General features: G+C 42.1%; 1 protein-coding gene across 17 annotated transcripts in view; it reads right to left on the minus strand.

Moving 5' to 3' along the window:
* OFD1 (OFD1 centriole and centriolar satellite protein) overlaps nt 1–18,736 on the minus strand; it is a 131,915-nt gene that overhangs the window by 69,623 nt on the left and 43,556 nt on the right. For 8 of the 17 annotated variants that reach the window (XR_010838665.1, XR_010838668.1, XR_010838666.1 and 5 more), the window contains 7 exons: nt 18,078–18,176; nt 13,468–13,668; nt 11,479–11,547; nt 11,361–11,391; nt 3,363–3,470; nt 1,384–1,520; nt 884–1,057 (listed from right to left, as the gene is read on the minus strand). Coding sequence is in view for 9 of the 17 variants with exons in the window: in XM_067023498.1 (XP_066879599.1) it covers nt 884–1,057; nt 1,384–1,520; nt 3,363–3,470; nt 11,361–11,391; nt 11,479–11,547; nt 13,468–13,668; nt 18,078–18,176 (819 nt within the window). In the remaining 8 variants the exon portion in view is untranslated. The other 9 variants (XR_010838667.1, XM_059050787.2, XR_010838670.1 and 6 more) reach the window with 8 other exon arrangements.

Consider the following 18,736-nt stretch of genomic DNA (forward strand, 5'->3'; position numbering starts at 1 on the left):
GCAAAGGAACCTGTTTTTCCCAAAGCAATGGATCCAATCCCTCCCGACACACCCTCCCGCAACTTGGCAACCTCTCCACCTCCCGTCCAGCCACCTTCCTGGGGGACAAGATCAAACGGCCACATGGATGACCCCAGCAGCCCTGGACGCCTCCACTCCGGGGACCGCACCTCTGCCCCCACGGCAGCACGCTGCGCTTTCTTTCCAGTGTTGACCTGACACCTCCACCTGCAACTCTGTCCTCTTGGCCCGTCCTTCTTCCACCCATAGGAATCCCCAGACCTGCTTCTCGATGTCTTCCAGACGGCCCCGTCACCCTCCCTGCTGCCCTGTATTAGCCTCCTCTTGGGCTGCCTTCCTCACCCCACCCAACCCCAGTGCCTTCCACGAAATGGGCTGCCTTTCCAAAGGCAAAAGAAATTTGGCGCTCTCAAGCGCCTCTCCCCAAGCACCTCTATCCTTCCGCCCTCACCGACACTACACATCGTCCCGAGAGCTGCGCCAGAGCCATCGCCTGTAAGCACTGGATTTGGTCTACTGCCACTCCAGGCTGCCCACCTCAGGTGGGGCCTCAACATAGCTCAGGCAGCCCTGTCTGCTTCCCAGGGCTGCTCTTCCTCTACTACAAGCAGCCATTCCACACCTCTGATCCTCTCCCCCAAGCTGCTACCGAAGCCTCAAATCTGCCGCCTCTTTGGTACGAGTTTCTCCCACTCCCAACATGGATGGTCCCGTCCCCAGTCCTTTCCCTCCAGCCATCTCAGAGGAAGGATGTCTGCACATCCTTTCCAAGCCCAACACTTCTCCTTGCGTTCTTGACCCCAGTCCCTACTTGGGAAACGGCCCGGAAATAGCCACCCGGTAAATGATTTTAGAATATTACCTCCTGGTGCTTTTGAATTCTCTTAAGGGTCATCTTTTCCCGAGAAATCAGGGCTTCAGACTTTGCTTGACAAGCTCTCTCAAATTCACTCCGCAACTCAGCTAATTCTTTCTCACACTTTCTTTTCTCTTCCGCTTTAATTTTCGCTATTTCAGTATCTTTAAAATACTTCAACTGCCAATTGATGACAAATAATTGTAAATGCCAATAACTATACTAAAGAAACAGTAACATTCTCTCTTCACTGTTAGGTTTAACATTAATGCTGTCTAAATATATTTAGTTTTAATTAGTCTTTGTTTCATCTCATTCACTGTACTTATAGGGTGCATTCAAAAGTCATAAAGAAATGACATCATCTGGCAAGAGAAATAACGTGCACAACAGTATAGTATCACACTCATTAGTAAAGATTCTAGTTATTTCCCCACATACCTAAGATAAAGACATTAAAAGACAAGCAAAAACATCACTCTAGGTAACAACAAGATAAATCTTACCTTTTGACTCATTTCTGCCCGTAGCTGCCGTTCAATTTCTCTCTTACATTCGTTTAACTTGATTTCTAAAGATTCTAACTTTGGATGCTGAGGGTAAGCACCTGCAAACTCATCGTCAATAAGCTGAAGCTTCTCAGCTATCAAAAAACAACACACGAAAGGAGGTTAGAGAAACGCGGGCAGGTGAGCAAGAGGCCAGAGTTCTGTGCAAACACAAAGAGTGTATTTTAGGGAAAGTGTAAGGATGTCTGCAATTTACTTGGTAACGTATCAGAAAAGTGAGAGAGCTTAACGGATGGACACCTAAGTGATCACACAAGTATAATGCACATTTCATGGCAGACTTGAGGTATACAAGTGTGTGCCATTAAACTGCGTCAGCTTTTCTGAATGTTTCAGAATCCTCAACGTAAAATGTCATGGGAAAAGAAAAAGTACAGTTCAAGTCAGAAAACACTGGCATCTCTTTCTAGTGTCTAAATGCCATGGGGGAGAGCTCTTCATTGGACTTTGGTTAAAGCTGACTCATTTTCAAAACACTGACCTTAAGATGAATCAAAGATCATGTGTTTCAACTCCTCCTCTCCACAGAAGAGGAAACAGACGCCCATACAGTTGAAGTGACGTGCAGAGGGCGAAGCAACTCTATAATGGCATCAGTGGGGCTAAAGCCAGGTCTACGATTGCCTCGCATTCTGGCACTCTTTCCAGCAGACCCGCAGCCCTCAAACCAACTGTGGATTTGAAACCAGCCACGTAGCACACTGCAAACCTGGCCCTCACGTACAATCTCAACCATGTGGAATACCAATACCACCAAAAAGCAGGCACAGGAAGAAAAGTCTGCCAGAAACACATTAAAATATTGGCAGGTATGTCTCTGGTCACCAAAACTTTCCATCTCCTTTTCTGGACTTTCCAAATGCTCTGGACTGTCCAATGCAGGCCGCTAGCCACATTTGGCCATACTGAGTACTTGGAATGTGACCAGTTCAAAACGAGATGTACTCTAAGTGTAAAAGACACACCAGATATCAAGGACTAAGTACAAAAAAAAATAAACGTAAAATACCTCATTAATATTTTTCATATTGATTTCATGTTGGAATAATATTTTAGACATACTAAGTTATATAAAATATATTACCAAAACAAATTTCACCTGTTTCTTCTTCGGCTACCAGAAAACTGTTATTACACATGTGGCTCATATTATTGAACAGAACTGCTGTAGAACAAGCATGTTCTATGTTTCTAATGGAATAAAAACTACACCTAAATAATGAAAGGCATAGTCATACAATACGGTCTTTACAAGTTATGAACTTACCTTTTTACAAGTTAAAGGCACTAGTGCAGTTTAAGAGTAAGGAAGGGCCAAGAAATCGATTAACCATATTCTATTAGCGAGCTGTTTTCCCTTCTCTCCTGAGCACACAACTCAAGGCCAGGATGCTATTACAGAAAGCGTGCACAGCACAAAACGCTCTGGATCACCGACCAGAAAACTTGGACTCTATTATCAGTTCTGACCCAGACTTGGCATTGCCACATGGCTCTTCCTCTGGTGACCTCCGTTTTCTCAACTTATAAAATGAAGGGATGGCCCACTGACTTCTCTAGTTCTCTGCAATGCAAAGAGTCTAAGATCTTCTCACTTTAGGGGCTATAAAGTTAGATGAGTCACAGGGAAGAACCTCCCAGTCAAGAGAGGTTCAACCCAACGGACAAGGAAGTGGGCCTTTGGATCCCCACGAGATTTGGAAAGCAAAGCCTTGGCGGTCATGAAGGGAGGGGCAGCCCTGGAGAGCAGTTCCTGGGCCCTCCCAGCGGTGATCCCAGAAAAAAGGAGCGCCCCTGCCGCCAGCAGCCTGCATCCCGCCCAGTCAAGCAACAAATACATAATACGGTACATCAGGTCATCTGCTTCATTCAAAAGAGAAAATGGAAAAAGTGAAATTACGGAAGACCATAATTACCAAGGGAGTCTTTGACAGGAAATGTTGAACTTGTCTGAGTTCCCATACTGCAACTCTCTTTAGCCTGATGATATTCTGCCAATTCTTTCAGAAACTGCAGGAGAAAACCTAAAAGACACAATGTGTAGAGTTTCGTTTCACAACTTTCTTTCATTCAACTGTTGCTCATTCACTGTTTATACAATCTTGTTTTTATAACATTATCTTTTTTACATCATGTATCTTTTAAGAATAATTTCTGAGGAAAAGCGTTTCCAAACATGATACAGAAACCTACAGGCAATAAGGAGAAATAGTCATCAAACGTGCAAATTAAGAACTTTATGTGGCGTGAAATAGCAAAGTCAAAAGACAAATGATACACTGGAAACAGCTATTTGGCACAATACAGAGACAGAGAACTAATCTTCATAAACATCAAAGAGTTTTTACAAATCAGTAAGAAAACAGAAAAACAGGGCAAGTCAGGGACAAAGCTCACAGGAAAAATTTTCAATGTTGAATAAACATGAACAAAATTATAAATAAATGCAAATTAATACTACAACAGAAAGATCGTATTTTCCCGATAACTGTATTACCAAAGTTTTAACCTTATCACTCTAAGTGTCAGCAAGGGAGCGGGAAGCAGGCGTGCTCTTTCACTTGGGAGGGAAATTCGTCCGGGTTTATGGATATTCAAAATGCAAGTGCCCTTTAACCTAGTCATTCCACCTCTCTGCATTTACACAACTATACTTTCCCAAAAGGGTGTGGCACCGCACACCGCATGCTTCTAACAGCAAAGACCAAGCGATGAAACGATAAAATCTCCATCAACAGGGGGTGAATTAAATACATTCCAAAAAATAATTAGTCCAAGTACACAGCTAGAGAAAGATATACTGGTGGATAAAGAAAGCAAACTGCACAACAGTATCTATAATATGATCCCACGTATATGTTTTAATTACATATAGACTTTGACACCTGTGAACTAAGTTCTGGTAGGATAAACAAGACACTCTTCGTTCTAGTTACCAGCAGAAAGTGAAAACTAGAGAATATGACCAGAAATTCCTACTCTTCTTTCACTTCATACCCTTCTGAATAGTTCAAAAATAATTTTTCTTTTTGGCCACGCCGTGCAGCTTGTGAGACCCTCATTCCCCGATCAGGGATCAAACCCAGGCCCCTGGGAGTGGAAGCACAGAGTCCTAACCACTGGACCGCCAGGAAATTTGCCGAAACTTTTTTTTGAGTCACGAGTATAAATTTTAGAAGTTTTCACTTTCTTGGAACAGATGAATGGACTTCTACATCAGCCAAGTTAAAAGCTTATTTTTCTTTTCTACTGAAGATACTACAATATACTGTTTTCTTAAATCGAAGTAAAGTTAACTGACAAAGTTAATTTCTGCTGTTATTTTGTTATTTATTTGCTATTTATCCACTCCATATATAATAGCTCACATCTGCTCAGCCCAGCCTTCCAGTCCATCCCTCTCCCATCCCCGCCCCCTTGGCCACCACAAGTCGGTTCCCTATGTCTGCGAGTCTGTTTCATAGATATGTGGAATCTAAAATGACACAAATGAACCTATAAGTGATACCACACAATATACTCTTTTACTTCCCCTACTGCAGATATAAACTTTGTTCCTTCATATTCATTGCCTTGCAACTCTTCTGTCTCATCCACCCTCTTCTTCTGACCATTTCCTAGCAGCCTGTTCTCACCTCATCCCTTCCTGCTGTCATGCTGAGGCCAGACCTTGGCTCCCTCTATGGACAAAGGTCAACGTTTGGCAGAAATCTTCGAGATCCTGCAGGAGGTCATCTTCGGCGGTGTGCTCCTCCACCTCTCCATTTCTAAGGCTGTTGCCTTCTTCCAGTTCTGCAGTGCTTTCTGCAGGCCCCTAATTAGTTCCGCTTCCCCTCTCTCCCCTCCACACCCCCCACCCAAGAAGGATACGTCTAGCCTCCTCCTTTATCCAGTCATTTATTTATATCAGTATGGACTCCTGTTTTATACCTTGGTAATTATAATTCATGTGTAATTCTACAACTCACTGATAAAACCCACTCTTTTCTCTTGTTGCTCCAATTGTTCCAGCTTCGCCCTCTGGGAGCACTTTCATCGTGGGTTTTTGTCTTAAGCGCTTCCTTCGGTTCTAGCACTGTAAGGGGCTCCAGGCTCATCTTGTATAGTCTCTGCTCCACTCCTGGAATCAATCGCTGCTCCAAGGAGCCCTGGTTCCTATTATTATGGAATATGGTATCAAAAACCGAATCTTAGTACTGCAAACTGGGCTCGAGGTGTGCTCCTTGAAACTGGGGTGTCACTGCTTCCAGCCCCTCAGCCTAGACAGCAAGGAAATACAAATGTACACTAACCTGTATACACAAACATAGCTATAAGTATCTCTATGTATCATCTGTATCTATATTAAGCTAAATATGAGTTCATACTAATGTCCCCAACTAAGCCATTACCATCTGGATCATCCTAGCCTCCTTCCCTTGTTTATCTGTAAATTCCCACTCCAGCAGTGAACACCTGGCTCCCGCCCTCTTCTATCCACTCACTTAATTGTTCAGTTCCAGCATACGTGTATCATGGTTTCAGAATTGGTAACCAGCAATCCCATGAGAAATAACTCTCACCTTGAATGCACAGCCTACGTACAGTTCCTTCCATCTTTCGGCTTAGTCTTCATTCCTTTCCAAAGTTAGATAGCTCAGCATATTTTTCCCCACCCCCTTCAGTGAGGTTACTAGATTGTTTTGTCACAGTCCACATTCCATCCTGAGATCACCTGACCTTCTAAATTTGCATACATGAAGGCTTGTTCTTTGTAAAGTTCTACAGGTTTTAGGCAAATGTCTAGTGCCATGTATCATACCATTACAGGTATCGTAAGAATACTTAACACCACCCTAAAAAAAAAATCCCGTGCTTCACCTCTTCAACCTCCTACCCCTTCCCTCCAAATCCCTAGCAACCACTGATGTGTTTACTATCACTATAGCTTTGCCTTTTCCAGAATGTCACATAAATGGAATCATATAGCACATAGCCTTTTCAGACAGGCTTCTTACATTAACAATACATATTTGTGATTCATTTATCTCTTTGCATGGCTTGGTAGCTCATTCGTCTTAGCTGAAGAGTATTTCCCTATCTGGAAGTAACACAGCTCGTTTATCCATTCAGCTACCAAATAACATCTTGGTTGTTCCCAATTTCTGGCAATTATGAATAACGTTGCTACAAACATTCACGTGCAGGTGTCTGTGTGGACTTAAGTTTTCAAGTCACTTGGGTGAATATCTAAGACAATGACTGTTCGATTGTATGGTAAGACTAGGTTTAGTTTTTTAAGAAACCACCAAACTGGGCTTCCCTGGTGGGGCAGTGGTTAAGAATCCACCAGCCATCGCAGGACATGGGTTTGAGTCCTGGTCTGGGAGGATCCCACACGCAGCGGTGCAACTAAGCACGCGAGCCACAAGTGCTGAAGCCCACGCGCCTAGAGCCCATGCTCCGCAACAAGAGAAGCCACTGCAGTGAGAAGCCCGCGCACCGCAACAAAAAGTGGCCCCCGCTCGACAAAACTAGAGAAAGCCCATACGCAGCAATGAAGACCCAATGCAACCAAAAATAAATAAATTTTTTTAAAAAACCCCACCAAACTCTCTCCCCAGGTGGCTGTACCATTTGGCATTTCCACTAGCAATGAGTGACAGTTCCTATTCCCCCACATCCTTACCAGCATTTAGCGCTGAAGGTGTTCTGGATTTTGGCCATGTTATCTCATTTTTGGTTGGTTTTTTTTTTTTTTTTTTTTTTTTTTTTTTTTTTGTGGTACGCGGCCCACTCTCTGCCGTGGCCTCTCCCACTGCAGAGCACAGGCTCCGGACGCGCAGGCTCAGCAGCCATGGCTCACGGGCCCAGCCGCTCCGCGGCATGTGAGATCTTCCCGGACCGGGGCACGAACCCGCGTCCCCTGCATCGGCAGGCAGACTCTCAACCACTGCGCCACCAGGGAAGCCCTCATTTTTGTTTTAATTTGCATGTCTCTAACAAATAACGTGCAGCATCTTTTCATACGCTTATTTGCCCCCTGTATATCTTCCTTGGAGAGCTATCTGTTCAGATCCTTTGCCCGTTTTTTAACTGACTTATCTCTTTAGTGTTGAGTTTGCAGAGTTCTTTGTGTATTTTTGATGCAAGTCCTTTATCGGATGTCTTTTGCCAATACCCTCTCCCAGTCTGTAATCTGTCTTTTCACTTTCATAGAGCAGATGTTTTTAAATTTTAATAAAGTCTAACTGGTCTATTTTTTCTTTCAAGTATCATGCTTTTGGTATTATATCTCACCGCCAAACAGCAGGTCACAAAGATTTTCTATGTTTTCTTCCAGAAGTTTTATGTTTTACATTTAGATATGATTCGTTTTCAGTTAATTTTTGTCTAAGGTCTGCGTCCAGGTTCATATCTGTGCATATGAATGTCCAACTGTTCCAGCACCACTTGCTGAAAAGACTATATTTCCTCCATTGAATTGCCTGTGTTAAAGGCTAGTTGACTATGTTTATGAAGACCTATTTCTGGGCTCTCTATTCTGTCCCACTGATCTATCTATCTATCTATCTATCTATCTATCTATCTATCTATCTATCCTTTTGCCAATCACAGGCAAGGATTTTAACTTCCAGAAAGAAAAGAGCCAGTGTCCGAATTCTCTGGCCAGCTATTTTCTGGGTATCATTATGTTTGAAAGGAAAAATAGCGGTGGGAAGGATGTGTGAGTGGAATCTAGGGGGAAAGTACTGTAACCATGCAACAGATCAGCACCCTCAAAGTATAGACACAGTAAGATTAAGACCAAAGATCTCTGTCAGGGAATACACAAGTTAGGTACAAAACATCTTCTTACATGTTTTCTGATGGTCTCAGTCTCTTAATGGGGAGCCACCAATTTTTAAATCATTTCATTTTAACAGTAGCTGCTTTACTGTTAGCCAAGAATTCTATCCAAACTATGTCATTAGGATGCATGACATGTCTGCAACTCAGGTTTTCTGAGTTTCAGAAATTTTACTAGGATGCTGGGTAAAGCTGGCAAGAAATGTTAGCCAGATGTCTTTCTGAACTAGAGGGATTTAAAGAGTGCTTAAAGACGAAAAGCTATTTTTAATAGTATAAATACCTATAAATAAATGGATTATTTCTTAATATCCCTTCAAGCCCTAAACTCCTTTCTGAAATAGTTACACTACAGACAGCAGCTATTTACTTAGAACTGTGCTGTCCGACCGGACAGTCACTAGTCACGTGGAGCTACTTAAATTAAAAACTCAGTTCCTCAGTCACACTAGCCACATTTCAAATGCTCAACAGCCCCATGTGGCTAGTGCCTACCGTATCAGGCAACACACATACGGACATTCCCATCACAGAGTTACACTCAACAGCACGGCCATAGAATCTACAACCTAGGATCACCTACCATCCTCAGCTTCAGTAAGGATGACCTACTTTGCAGGTGATCTAGAATGTCTTGTGATCCAAATATTATACATAGGATGGATAAACAACAAGGTCCTACTGTAGAGCACAAGGAACTATATCCAATATCCTGTGATAAACCATCATGGAAAAGAATATGAAAGAATGTACATGTATGTATAACGGAATCCCTCAGCTGTACAGCAGTAATTAACAACATTGTAGGTCAACTATACTTCAATAATACAGTAAAATAAAAACAGAATGTCTTTTGATCCAATTTACTTACCCTCTGCTAACATTACTCCCGGGAGACCAGGCAGTTAAGTCACAGAATAATGACTGGCAGAAAGTAGGTACTCAAGGGTTTGCCAAACGGCAAGTCCTGAATTAACGTCCCAGCAGGGATGGTAGCAATGCTGGCAACAGACAAAATCAAGGAGCACACTAACACAAAAAGGCCATTACATGATGTTACGGATTTTTTGGAAAAGATCTAAACAACAACTAAGTTGGTAACTAACTTGCCTGTAAACGCGTATGTTCAGACTACCAAGTCCATCATCAAGTCCAGCCTGTGGCCTGTCACCCACAGCAGTTGTAAAGGGAAAAAACCTCAGCTTCCCTCCTTCTGGGTAGGGAAAAACCCACCTCTTCCCTCCCATCTCTCCCCTCCCTGTGAGCCCCTTGACTTTTACACAGAACACTTCACAACACTTACTTCCCACACTCCTGGTCACCCAGTGTGTGGGGCTTTTCCTCACACCAAGCCATTCTCTGCGATACCGGGTGGGGGGCCTACACTTGAACTCAATTCTGACACTGTCCACCGGGAGGCAGCATCCGACCCCATGGGTTAAGCACCTCAGTCCCACACTGACCACCCCCTGACACCATTCCTATACATTCTTCAGGTGCCAGTCACATGCCCAGGTTGTCACCTGTGCTTCTGAGCAACTGGCTATACACAGGAGGTTCCCACAACCTCCTCCTTGGGCTTCATTACGGTATCAGAACAGCTCACAAAACTCAGGGAAACACTTTCTTACGTTTACCAGTTTATTAAAGGATATGATAGGGGGCTTCCCTGATGGCGCAGTGGTTGAGAATCCGCCTGCCAATGCAGGGGACATGGGTTCAAGCCCTGATCCGGGAAGATAGCACATGCCGCGGAGCAACTAAGCCCGTGTGCCACAACTACTGAGCCTGTGCTCTAGAGCCCATGAGCCACAACTCCTGAGTCCGTGTGCCACAACCTGAAGCCCACGTGCCTAGAGCCCATGCTCCGCAATGAGAAGCCACCACAACGAGAAGCCCGTGCACCGCAACAAAGAGTAGACCCCGCTCACCGCAACTAGAGAAAGCCCATGCGCAGCAGCGAAGACCCAACGCAGCCAAAAATAAATAAAATATATTTATATATAATAAAGGGATATGATAAAGGATACAGTTGAACAGCTAAACAGAAGAGATACACGGGGTGAGGTACATGTGGGAAGGACCCCGGAGCTTCTATGCCCTCTCTAGGTGTGCCAATCTCCTAGCACCTGCATGTGTTCACTAACCTGGAGGGTCTCCAAACCCCATACTTTTGGCATTTATGGAGGCTTCATCACACATTCATGATCGATTATTCACAAAAATGATTGATTATTCATTTTCAGTCCTCCTCCCTTCAATAGATGGGGGAGCAAAGCTGAAAATCTCAAGCTTCTAATCATGGCTTGGTCTTTCCAGTGACCAGCCCTCATCCAGGAGCCATCCAGGGACCCATGTAGTGTTAGCTCATTCAAACACAAGACACTCCTATCACCCAGGAAATTACAAGGGTTTCAGGAGACCTGTGTCAAGAATGGAGGTCAAAGACCAATACTAGAACAAGATAAACTCCTTGTGTTCTTGTCACTTAGGAAATTACAAGGATTTGGGGAGCTGTGTGCCAGGGACTGGGGGCAGAGACCAATACATACATTTTCTATTATCTCACAGTAGTTATGGACTCTTTGAAGGTTATTATCAAGGCCAAAATTAAAGCAATTTATCAGGCCTATATAAACAATTTTTAAAAAGCACATTACTGAACAGATATTTCATTCTTTAAGCCAATATTAATACAATACTCTATATATTGTACTTAGGGGCCTATCTAGGATACAAAGATAGTGGCCTAAACATTATTTGTTTTTATTTTGGAAATGTTCCAAACAGTGGGTATCTCTACAAAGACCAGCTTTCAGTCTGTTTGTAGGGCTCTTGATGCTGTCTCTAGTTTTCTCATTTGAGTTAACAGCGATTTTAAAAGGTTAAAATTTTGGGGAAAGGATCCACATTTGTAAAACAGATGAATCGTTCTATTTAAAAAGTTATTGTCAGCAAGGAAAAAAGTCAAATGATTCAATTCAAATTCCCTATTCTTCCACCTGAAAATTATTAGTTTCATACTTTTATACAAAACAATACTTAACAAAAATGTTCCTATTCTCTACAAAGATGAAGGCTCCTACCTTTTTGGTTTTCTTTATCAGATCCTGAAATCTGTTAAAAGAAAATATTTTACCTTTATTCAACTATTCATTTATTATTAACAAACCAAAGCAGGTTACAAAAACGAAACAATCCTACCAGTGATTTATAGAGACTGGATTCAGGGTTGATTTTAATGAGTTGTAATAGATCCTGCATAGTAAATACCTTAAAAAAAAAAAAAGTACACAGAATTTAACATCAATGTGTAAGTGATATATTCCGAAACATCCCAATTTAAGACTAAAAATCATGGTTCACACTAAATAAGATTATAACTATGCTAATAATGTAACATGTAAGCTTTCTTATATTAAGTTACAATAAACGCTGCAGTCAAAAGGACAAAATTTTTCTCTTGATCACGTAATTAACCTCCAAATAATTCACATCAAAAATGATGTGCCTAGGGCTTCCCTGGTGGCGCAGTGGTTGAGAATCCGCCTGCCGATGCAGGGGACACGGGTTCGTGCCCCGGTCTGGGAAGATCCCACATGCCGCTGAGCGGCTGGGCCCGTGAGCCATGGCCGCTGAGCCTGCGCGTCCGGAGCCTGTGCTCCGCAATGGGAGAGGCCACAACAGTGAGAGGCCCGCAAAAAAAAAAAAAAAAAAAAAAAAGATGTGCCTAACAGAAATAACAGAAATGGTTAATGCCTTACAGACAAACACTTAAACATCTGAGGCACCAATGAATATATGAGTGCATTCCACGGTTTTTCAAATGCAATGACATTTTAAAATTACTATTGCTTCAAAATGTAAATAAACTGTTTGTACTATCTTTACAACTACAAAATGTTTAAAACTATTTTACATATACATGTGGTCAAAGAGTTTGAGTATTCTAAGTAAACAATACATACTACAGAAATACATGCTGTATCTACCCTGAGAACATTGATACCATCTACAATTAGATTTCCATTAAAGAATATTCTGCCCAGTATTTTAGAGTATAGAAACCTTTAAGTGTGTGAACTAGATAATCACTGCTATAACCATATAATTGACACATTATTCATTCTAGAAGCAAAATTATGAAATGTAATTAGAAAGTCAGAAGGATCAACAAAGAATTCCTAATGCTGGTCAAATCTGATTGTTAATGAATAAATACAGCATATTTAAATTTTAACTTTTTCCAATAATAACACTGCTGTTCTCTTAAAACACCCGAATACCACACTTCTGGACAATTATGGCCAAGATAAAGAGTAAAAACATAGGGACAACCCCAAGACTCAACCCTAATGTAAACTATGGACTTCAGGTGATAATGACGTGCCAATGTAGGTTCACTGAACGTAAAAATGTACGGAGTAAAAACTGTTGATAGCAGGGGAGGCCTGCACGGGTGGGGTTAGGGAGCAGATGGGCAGTCTCCCTTTCTGCTCATTTTCGCTGTGAACCTGAACTGCTCTAAAAAATGAAGTCTATTAAAAAAACCAGGGAAAGTGTGCTATATCTGCCTTTAAAATAACCAAGTGTGACTAGTACGTTCAGTGGTTGGTGGAAAGATAGTTACAATAATTAGGAAAGTGGTAAAAGGTGTTCTAATATTTCAGAACCCCACAGGTTTTCAAAAGTTACTCATCCCTCACTTCTCTTAGGTCATCACAAAGACGACAAATATCTGAAAAGGCTGTAGCATACTGAAGATGGCACAGTGTAGATCTAGATTTACTACCCTGCACTGCCACTTACAAATCACGTGACCTTGAGCAAATCACCCCACCTCTCCAGACCCTGGATCCTCATCTGCAATACACGTACCACCTGCACAGTGACCAGCAGCGCCGGCCTCACAGCAGACATTCCACATAAATGGCAGTTCTGCGTCCTCAGACTACATGGAGTGTCAGATCACTTCTAGCTCCCAAACACCACAATTTTATAAAGACAAATCAAGATACCAAGGAATTGGTGACAATGTCAGACTGCATACTCCTCTGTCACATTCTAACAAATAAATGACGTAATTTCAAAGATAAGCAAGAAAGGGACCCAGCTAGCCAAGGAGCACTTAGCTATTACCTGAGGCAGAAGCTGTTAACAGAAAATTCAGAGACAGAAAAGCAAAGACGTTACCTTTTCTTTTGCCAAACCACTTTCGGGAAAGAAGACAGAAAGTGAACATTCATAGCCACATCTCTGTAAGTGATCTGCCACTAGAGAGTTGGACGCTCCTATTAAGAGGGAGCTCCCTTCCACTGAGACGGACGGGAACTGCACGTCGCCACTCAGTACAGGGTTCATCAGTTCGTGAATTAGCTGGTTTCGGAGTTGCGTCTAGATCAAATACAAAATGAAACAACAGAGAAAATAAAATTTCAGCAGGAGTTTTTCCACTGGTGGGACACGGACTTGTCACGTGAATTAGAATCCTTCCTTTTGTTTCCAGAATGGTTCTAAATCCATGGCCACAAGTTAGGAACCTTCCCCTGGACACTCTGTCTTACCCTGCGAGACAAGCAACCCAGTGGGTTCTAGAAAGAGTAGCTTGCTTTCACCAGCTTCCAAGTGAGCTGGTGGTGAGCCAGAACGTGGTGAGACTAACTTCGCTTCCCTACGAGCCCAGTTCAGCAACTTTTCATTGGGGTACCAAATACAGGAGAAAACTCTGCTACTTCCTTACCTCTCTGCAAATTGTTGGAGGACACGAAAATAATACTGGGTTAAATATATTCAAGTATATTGATCAAAATAAAATTAGGTTCCCCAAAGGGAAATAGTATACACAAGAGAAAAATCACTAAACCCAAAATAGGCTTATTACGATTCACTTTCACGTGGACTATTTACAATTCTACATGTCATGAAATATAATAATTTTCCCCTATTTTATAAATGAGGAAATTTAGGCTCAAGGTGGCTAATTTTCTCAAAGTTATAATACCAGTGTTATTATTCTTTTTGGTTTTAAGAGAGTCCCCTAATCAAACTGCTGGATACTTGTTCTAATTTATTTTGCACATAATCTGAAACATACAATTGGGTGGAGCTTAAGAGTACACTGCCTAGATTCATGGGGTTCACCAGTAAATAACATCTAAGGAATTGTTATTAACAGAATACAAACAAGAAACAAAGTTCTCGTTACGTCTCTTTCTTCTATCCTTTAGCTAAAGAGAACGTATTAGTTCTATATATAGTTCTCTATTAGTATAGAACAGAACTTATATGTGTATCTAAAATCCTATAGTACTGGGCATATACCCAGAGAAAACCATAATTCAAAAAACACATGCATCCCAACGTTCACTGCAGCATTATTTACAATAGCCAAGACATGGAAGCAACCTAAGTGTCCATCGACAGATGAATGGATAAAGAAGATGTGGCACACATATACAATGGAATATTACTCAGCCATAAAAAGAAACAAAACTGGGTCATTTGTAGAGATGTGGATGTATCTAGAGACTGACATACAGAGTGAAGCAAGTCAGAAAGAGAAAAACAAATATCGTATATGAACACATGTATGTGGAACCTAGAAAAATGGTACAGATGAACCGGTTTGCAGGGCAAAAGTCGAGACACAGATGTAGAGAACAAATGTATGGACACCAAGGGGGGAAAGTGGCCGGAGGGTGGGGCGGTGGTGGAATGAATTGGGAGATTGGGACTGACATGGATACACTGATATATATAAAATAGATGACGTATAAGAAACTAAGATTCGAAAATTCAAAAATAAAAAATCCTATAGTGAAAAACACATTTACACTAAACAGACTATATATGCTGTGCCTCATCTGATACAGTTAAGTAACTGAAAGGAGAAAACTAAAGCCTCCTCCACCAGTAAAATTTAGTGGTTTAATTAAATTTGTAACGTAGTAACAAAGAAATACACTTAGATTCAGCTTAATTAACAAAAGGATTTAGGGTGTCTTGCAAACAAGTACTGAAATGGCTAAGAATTAAATGAGGGATTTAAGCAGAGTAAAAGAGTAGCAAACAGTGGAATGACATTACAGATGAATTTGCATCTTGACACACCCAAAAAGCATGCCATCTAGCACTCGCTGGAAGGAATCCAAAAACTGGCCGGGGGCTTTCCAGCAGCCAGTGCCAAGAGGGAAATCTATTCAGAATTAAAGCTTGCAACGTCCCTAAGACACAAATAAGGACAGAGCCCTCACCCCAAATTGTGCCTATGAAAACTTCTCCCCCAAAAACCATAGGGGAGTTCAGGTTTGAGCATGAGCCACCTGTTTTCCTTGCTTCGCCCTGCAATAAACCTTTCTTTGCTCAAAAAAAAGAAAAAAGAAAAAAGAAAGAAAGAAGGCCAATTATTGTGGGGGGAGGGGAAGTAGGAGACACAAGACTCAGGGACCCGGAACCCTCAGCACATCTCTCAGCAATTGACAGAGCAGACTCAAACTAACGAAAAAGAAGATTTTTCATAAACTTCATTTACCAGATACCCATATGACTCTGTACTTAATCATAAACACAGATTCCTTCCAAACACCCGAAGAGAAAGTGAATTAGGCCACTCAAAACTTCAAAGAATTGTAAAAAATTAGAACTCACTCAGGTCATTAAACTGAGAAACGAAATTAGCTCAGACTGAGAAAGTAAAAATCTCCCCTGCCAAAATCCCCCCTTCCATTGATCACGCTAGAAAAACAAACTGAATGGCCAGCTGCAAACAAGAAACAGAATTTCTCCTTAGAATGGGCTGCACCTGTAGAGTGAACAAGGCTAGCATAATCCTGATACCAAAGCCTAACAAGGATAGCTCAAAATGGATAATGACAGGTCATTATCAACTGGACTATAGACATGAAGTAAAACCCTACCAAACAAAACCCAAAGGACAGTAAAAGAACAAACACCATGCCCAGACGAAGAACCATTCTGCCTAAAAAAGTGGACTAATGCGTGATAAACTACAACTAATTTCAGGTGGGTTAAGGAATTAACCGTAAAAAACAGCCTTTTTTTTTTTTTTTTTTGTGGTATGTGGGCCTCACTGTTGTGGCCTCTCCCGTTGCGGAGCACAGGCTCCGGACGCTCAGGCTCAGCGGCCATGGCTCACGGGCCCAGCCGCTCCGCGGCACGTGGGATCTTCCCAGACCGGGGCACGAACCCGTGTCCCCTGCATCGGCAGGCGGACTCTCAACCACTGCGCCACCAGGGAAGCCCAAAAACAGCCTTTTTAAAAACTTTTAAAAAGCGAATATTCACTCTCAGTGGAAAATGACTGAGAATAATCAGCACAAAAACGTAAACAATAGACTTGACCACATAAAAATGTAACTTCAGTAATTTTTAGAGCCAAATTAAAATTGCAGACAGTATCGTCACGAAAATGGAAAAAAAAAAGATTAAGTTTCCATTCAAAGGACTCGTACCAATAAGAAAACACTAGCACCCTGGGGAAAATAAACAGGCAAGGGGAACATGAGCCACCAATCCATGGAAAACATACAAATGGTCAGAAAATATATGCAACCTCAGTGACAAACAAAAGAAACAATGTTAAAATAATAGAGTTTCTCAGTCTTAGACTGGTTTACAACACGTCATGATCATAATATTGGAGAGAGACGTGCATTCTCAAACTGCTGGTGGAATATAAACTGAAGCTGACCCTCGAGCCACCGGGGGTTAGGAGCCCCCTCCGTATCCCCAGTTTTGCATCGGCAGATTCAACCAACCACAGACAGTGTAGTATTGTAGTAGGTACTTACTGAAAAAAGTCCACATATAAGTGGACCTGAGCAGTTCAAACCCGCGTTGTGCAAGGGTCAGTCAGTTGTATTACAACCTTTCTAAAACAAGACGTATATACCAAGAACCTTACAAATGTTCACACCCTTTGATTCATTAATACCACTTCATCTATCCTAGGCAAAAAGTGAGAGATGCAATTGAAGGAATGTGTAAACCTGAGTATAACCTAAATATTCAATAACAGGGGAACGCTGCATAAATTACCCGTATGTCCAAAGATGAGCCTGGTGCCAATGAAAATGAGGATTTCAAGACACGTTTAAGGACCAGGAAAATGCTCACCATATAACAGTAACAAGGATACACAAATACACACAACATTATGCCAAATGGTACTTGTATTAGAAATGACTTCTCTCTATGCTCTTCTGTATTTCAGATAAGTTTGAAGTATTTTTCAGATGAGCCTGAAGTATTTTTAAGTTACAAAAACAATGGAGACAAAAAAAAAATTCTCCTTAATTTCCCATTTTAAGTGTAAAATGGTCTTTTGAAATGTATATAGTAATGAAAACAATTTGAGCTAATCCTACTCCTCGCTGTTAATTCATACATGAAAGTGTACTAAGAAATATTTGCTGCTCAAGTATTTATACCTTTCAATATATTTTAAAGACGAAATTCCTCATTTCCCCCAATTTTTCTACAGTAAGCAGTCCCTTAATGTTTTCTATATGGTAACAATGCCCTCTATTCAAATATGAGTATCACAAAACCACTTATTAACTCAGGGACCTGTAAGCCAAATCTTTAAAACAAACCTAACCTTACTAACATGTCTTTGTTTTACGATTTAAGAGTTACACAGGAAGAGAGCGGTGTAATTCACCAATACAATCTGTGTATCATGCTATTTTTAAAACCCAAGACATGGATGTATTTACATGTGGACTACCTGTTACAGGTTACACTTGCAAAATTTATGTAACAAATATGCCTGAAAGTGATACCTTCAGTGAGTCCAGTATACCCCGATCCTTAAACGTCTGGTACAGCTTTTTGCGCAGTTCATCTTGACTCAACACGTCAGATTTGGGGAGCATGGTGGACTAGAAGAGAAAACAGTTACGGGTTACCTGGCGGGCAGAAGGGACGTGAATTTCTGAAGCCAAAGGCGGTTTAACGGAAGCTAAGGCTTCACTTCCGCCCGCCCCGAGGAGGGAGCAGATGTAGCTACCTGAGGTATCAGGTGTTAGCTTCCTCCCGAACCCTCCCCACTGTGCCCGGAGTTGGAGCCCGTGACCGGGGTGCAAGCCCAGGCCTAAGGGAATCCCTGGTCGGAGAGCCGTGCCGCTGTCCCAGAAAAACGGAACAAGCTCAACTCCGAACTAAGAACTCAGGCAGAGACACGCACTTCCTTTCTCCGCGGTTCTCAAAGGTGGGCGTGGTTATGTCCCACGCCGGGACTCTCACTGGCGGCTGGAGGGCTGAGACCGGAGACAGAAGGCCAGAGAAGGCGCGACACTAGACGGAGCTCGAACCGCTCAGACCTGACGCCAACCCTCCCCGAGGTCCTCCAAACCCAGCCGCCCTAGTCTGGAGCGTTACACCGCGAGGCCGGAGCTGCGCCGCCGCGGTGCGGCTGGAAGCTCCGCCCACTCTCGCGAGA

Source organism: Kogia breviceps, chromosome X (genome assembly GCF_026419965.1).
Source record: "Kogia breviceps isolate mKogBre1 chromosome X, mKogBre1 haplotype 1, whole genome shotgun sequence".
In the NCBI taxonomy this organism is placed as follows: Eukaryota; Metazoa; Chordata; class Mammalia; order Artiodactyla; family Physeteridae; genus Kogia; species Kogia breviceps.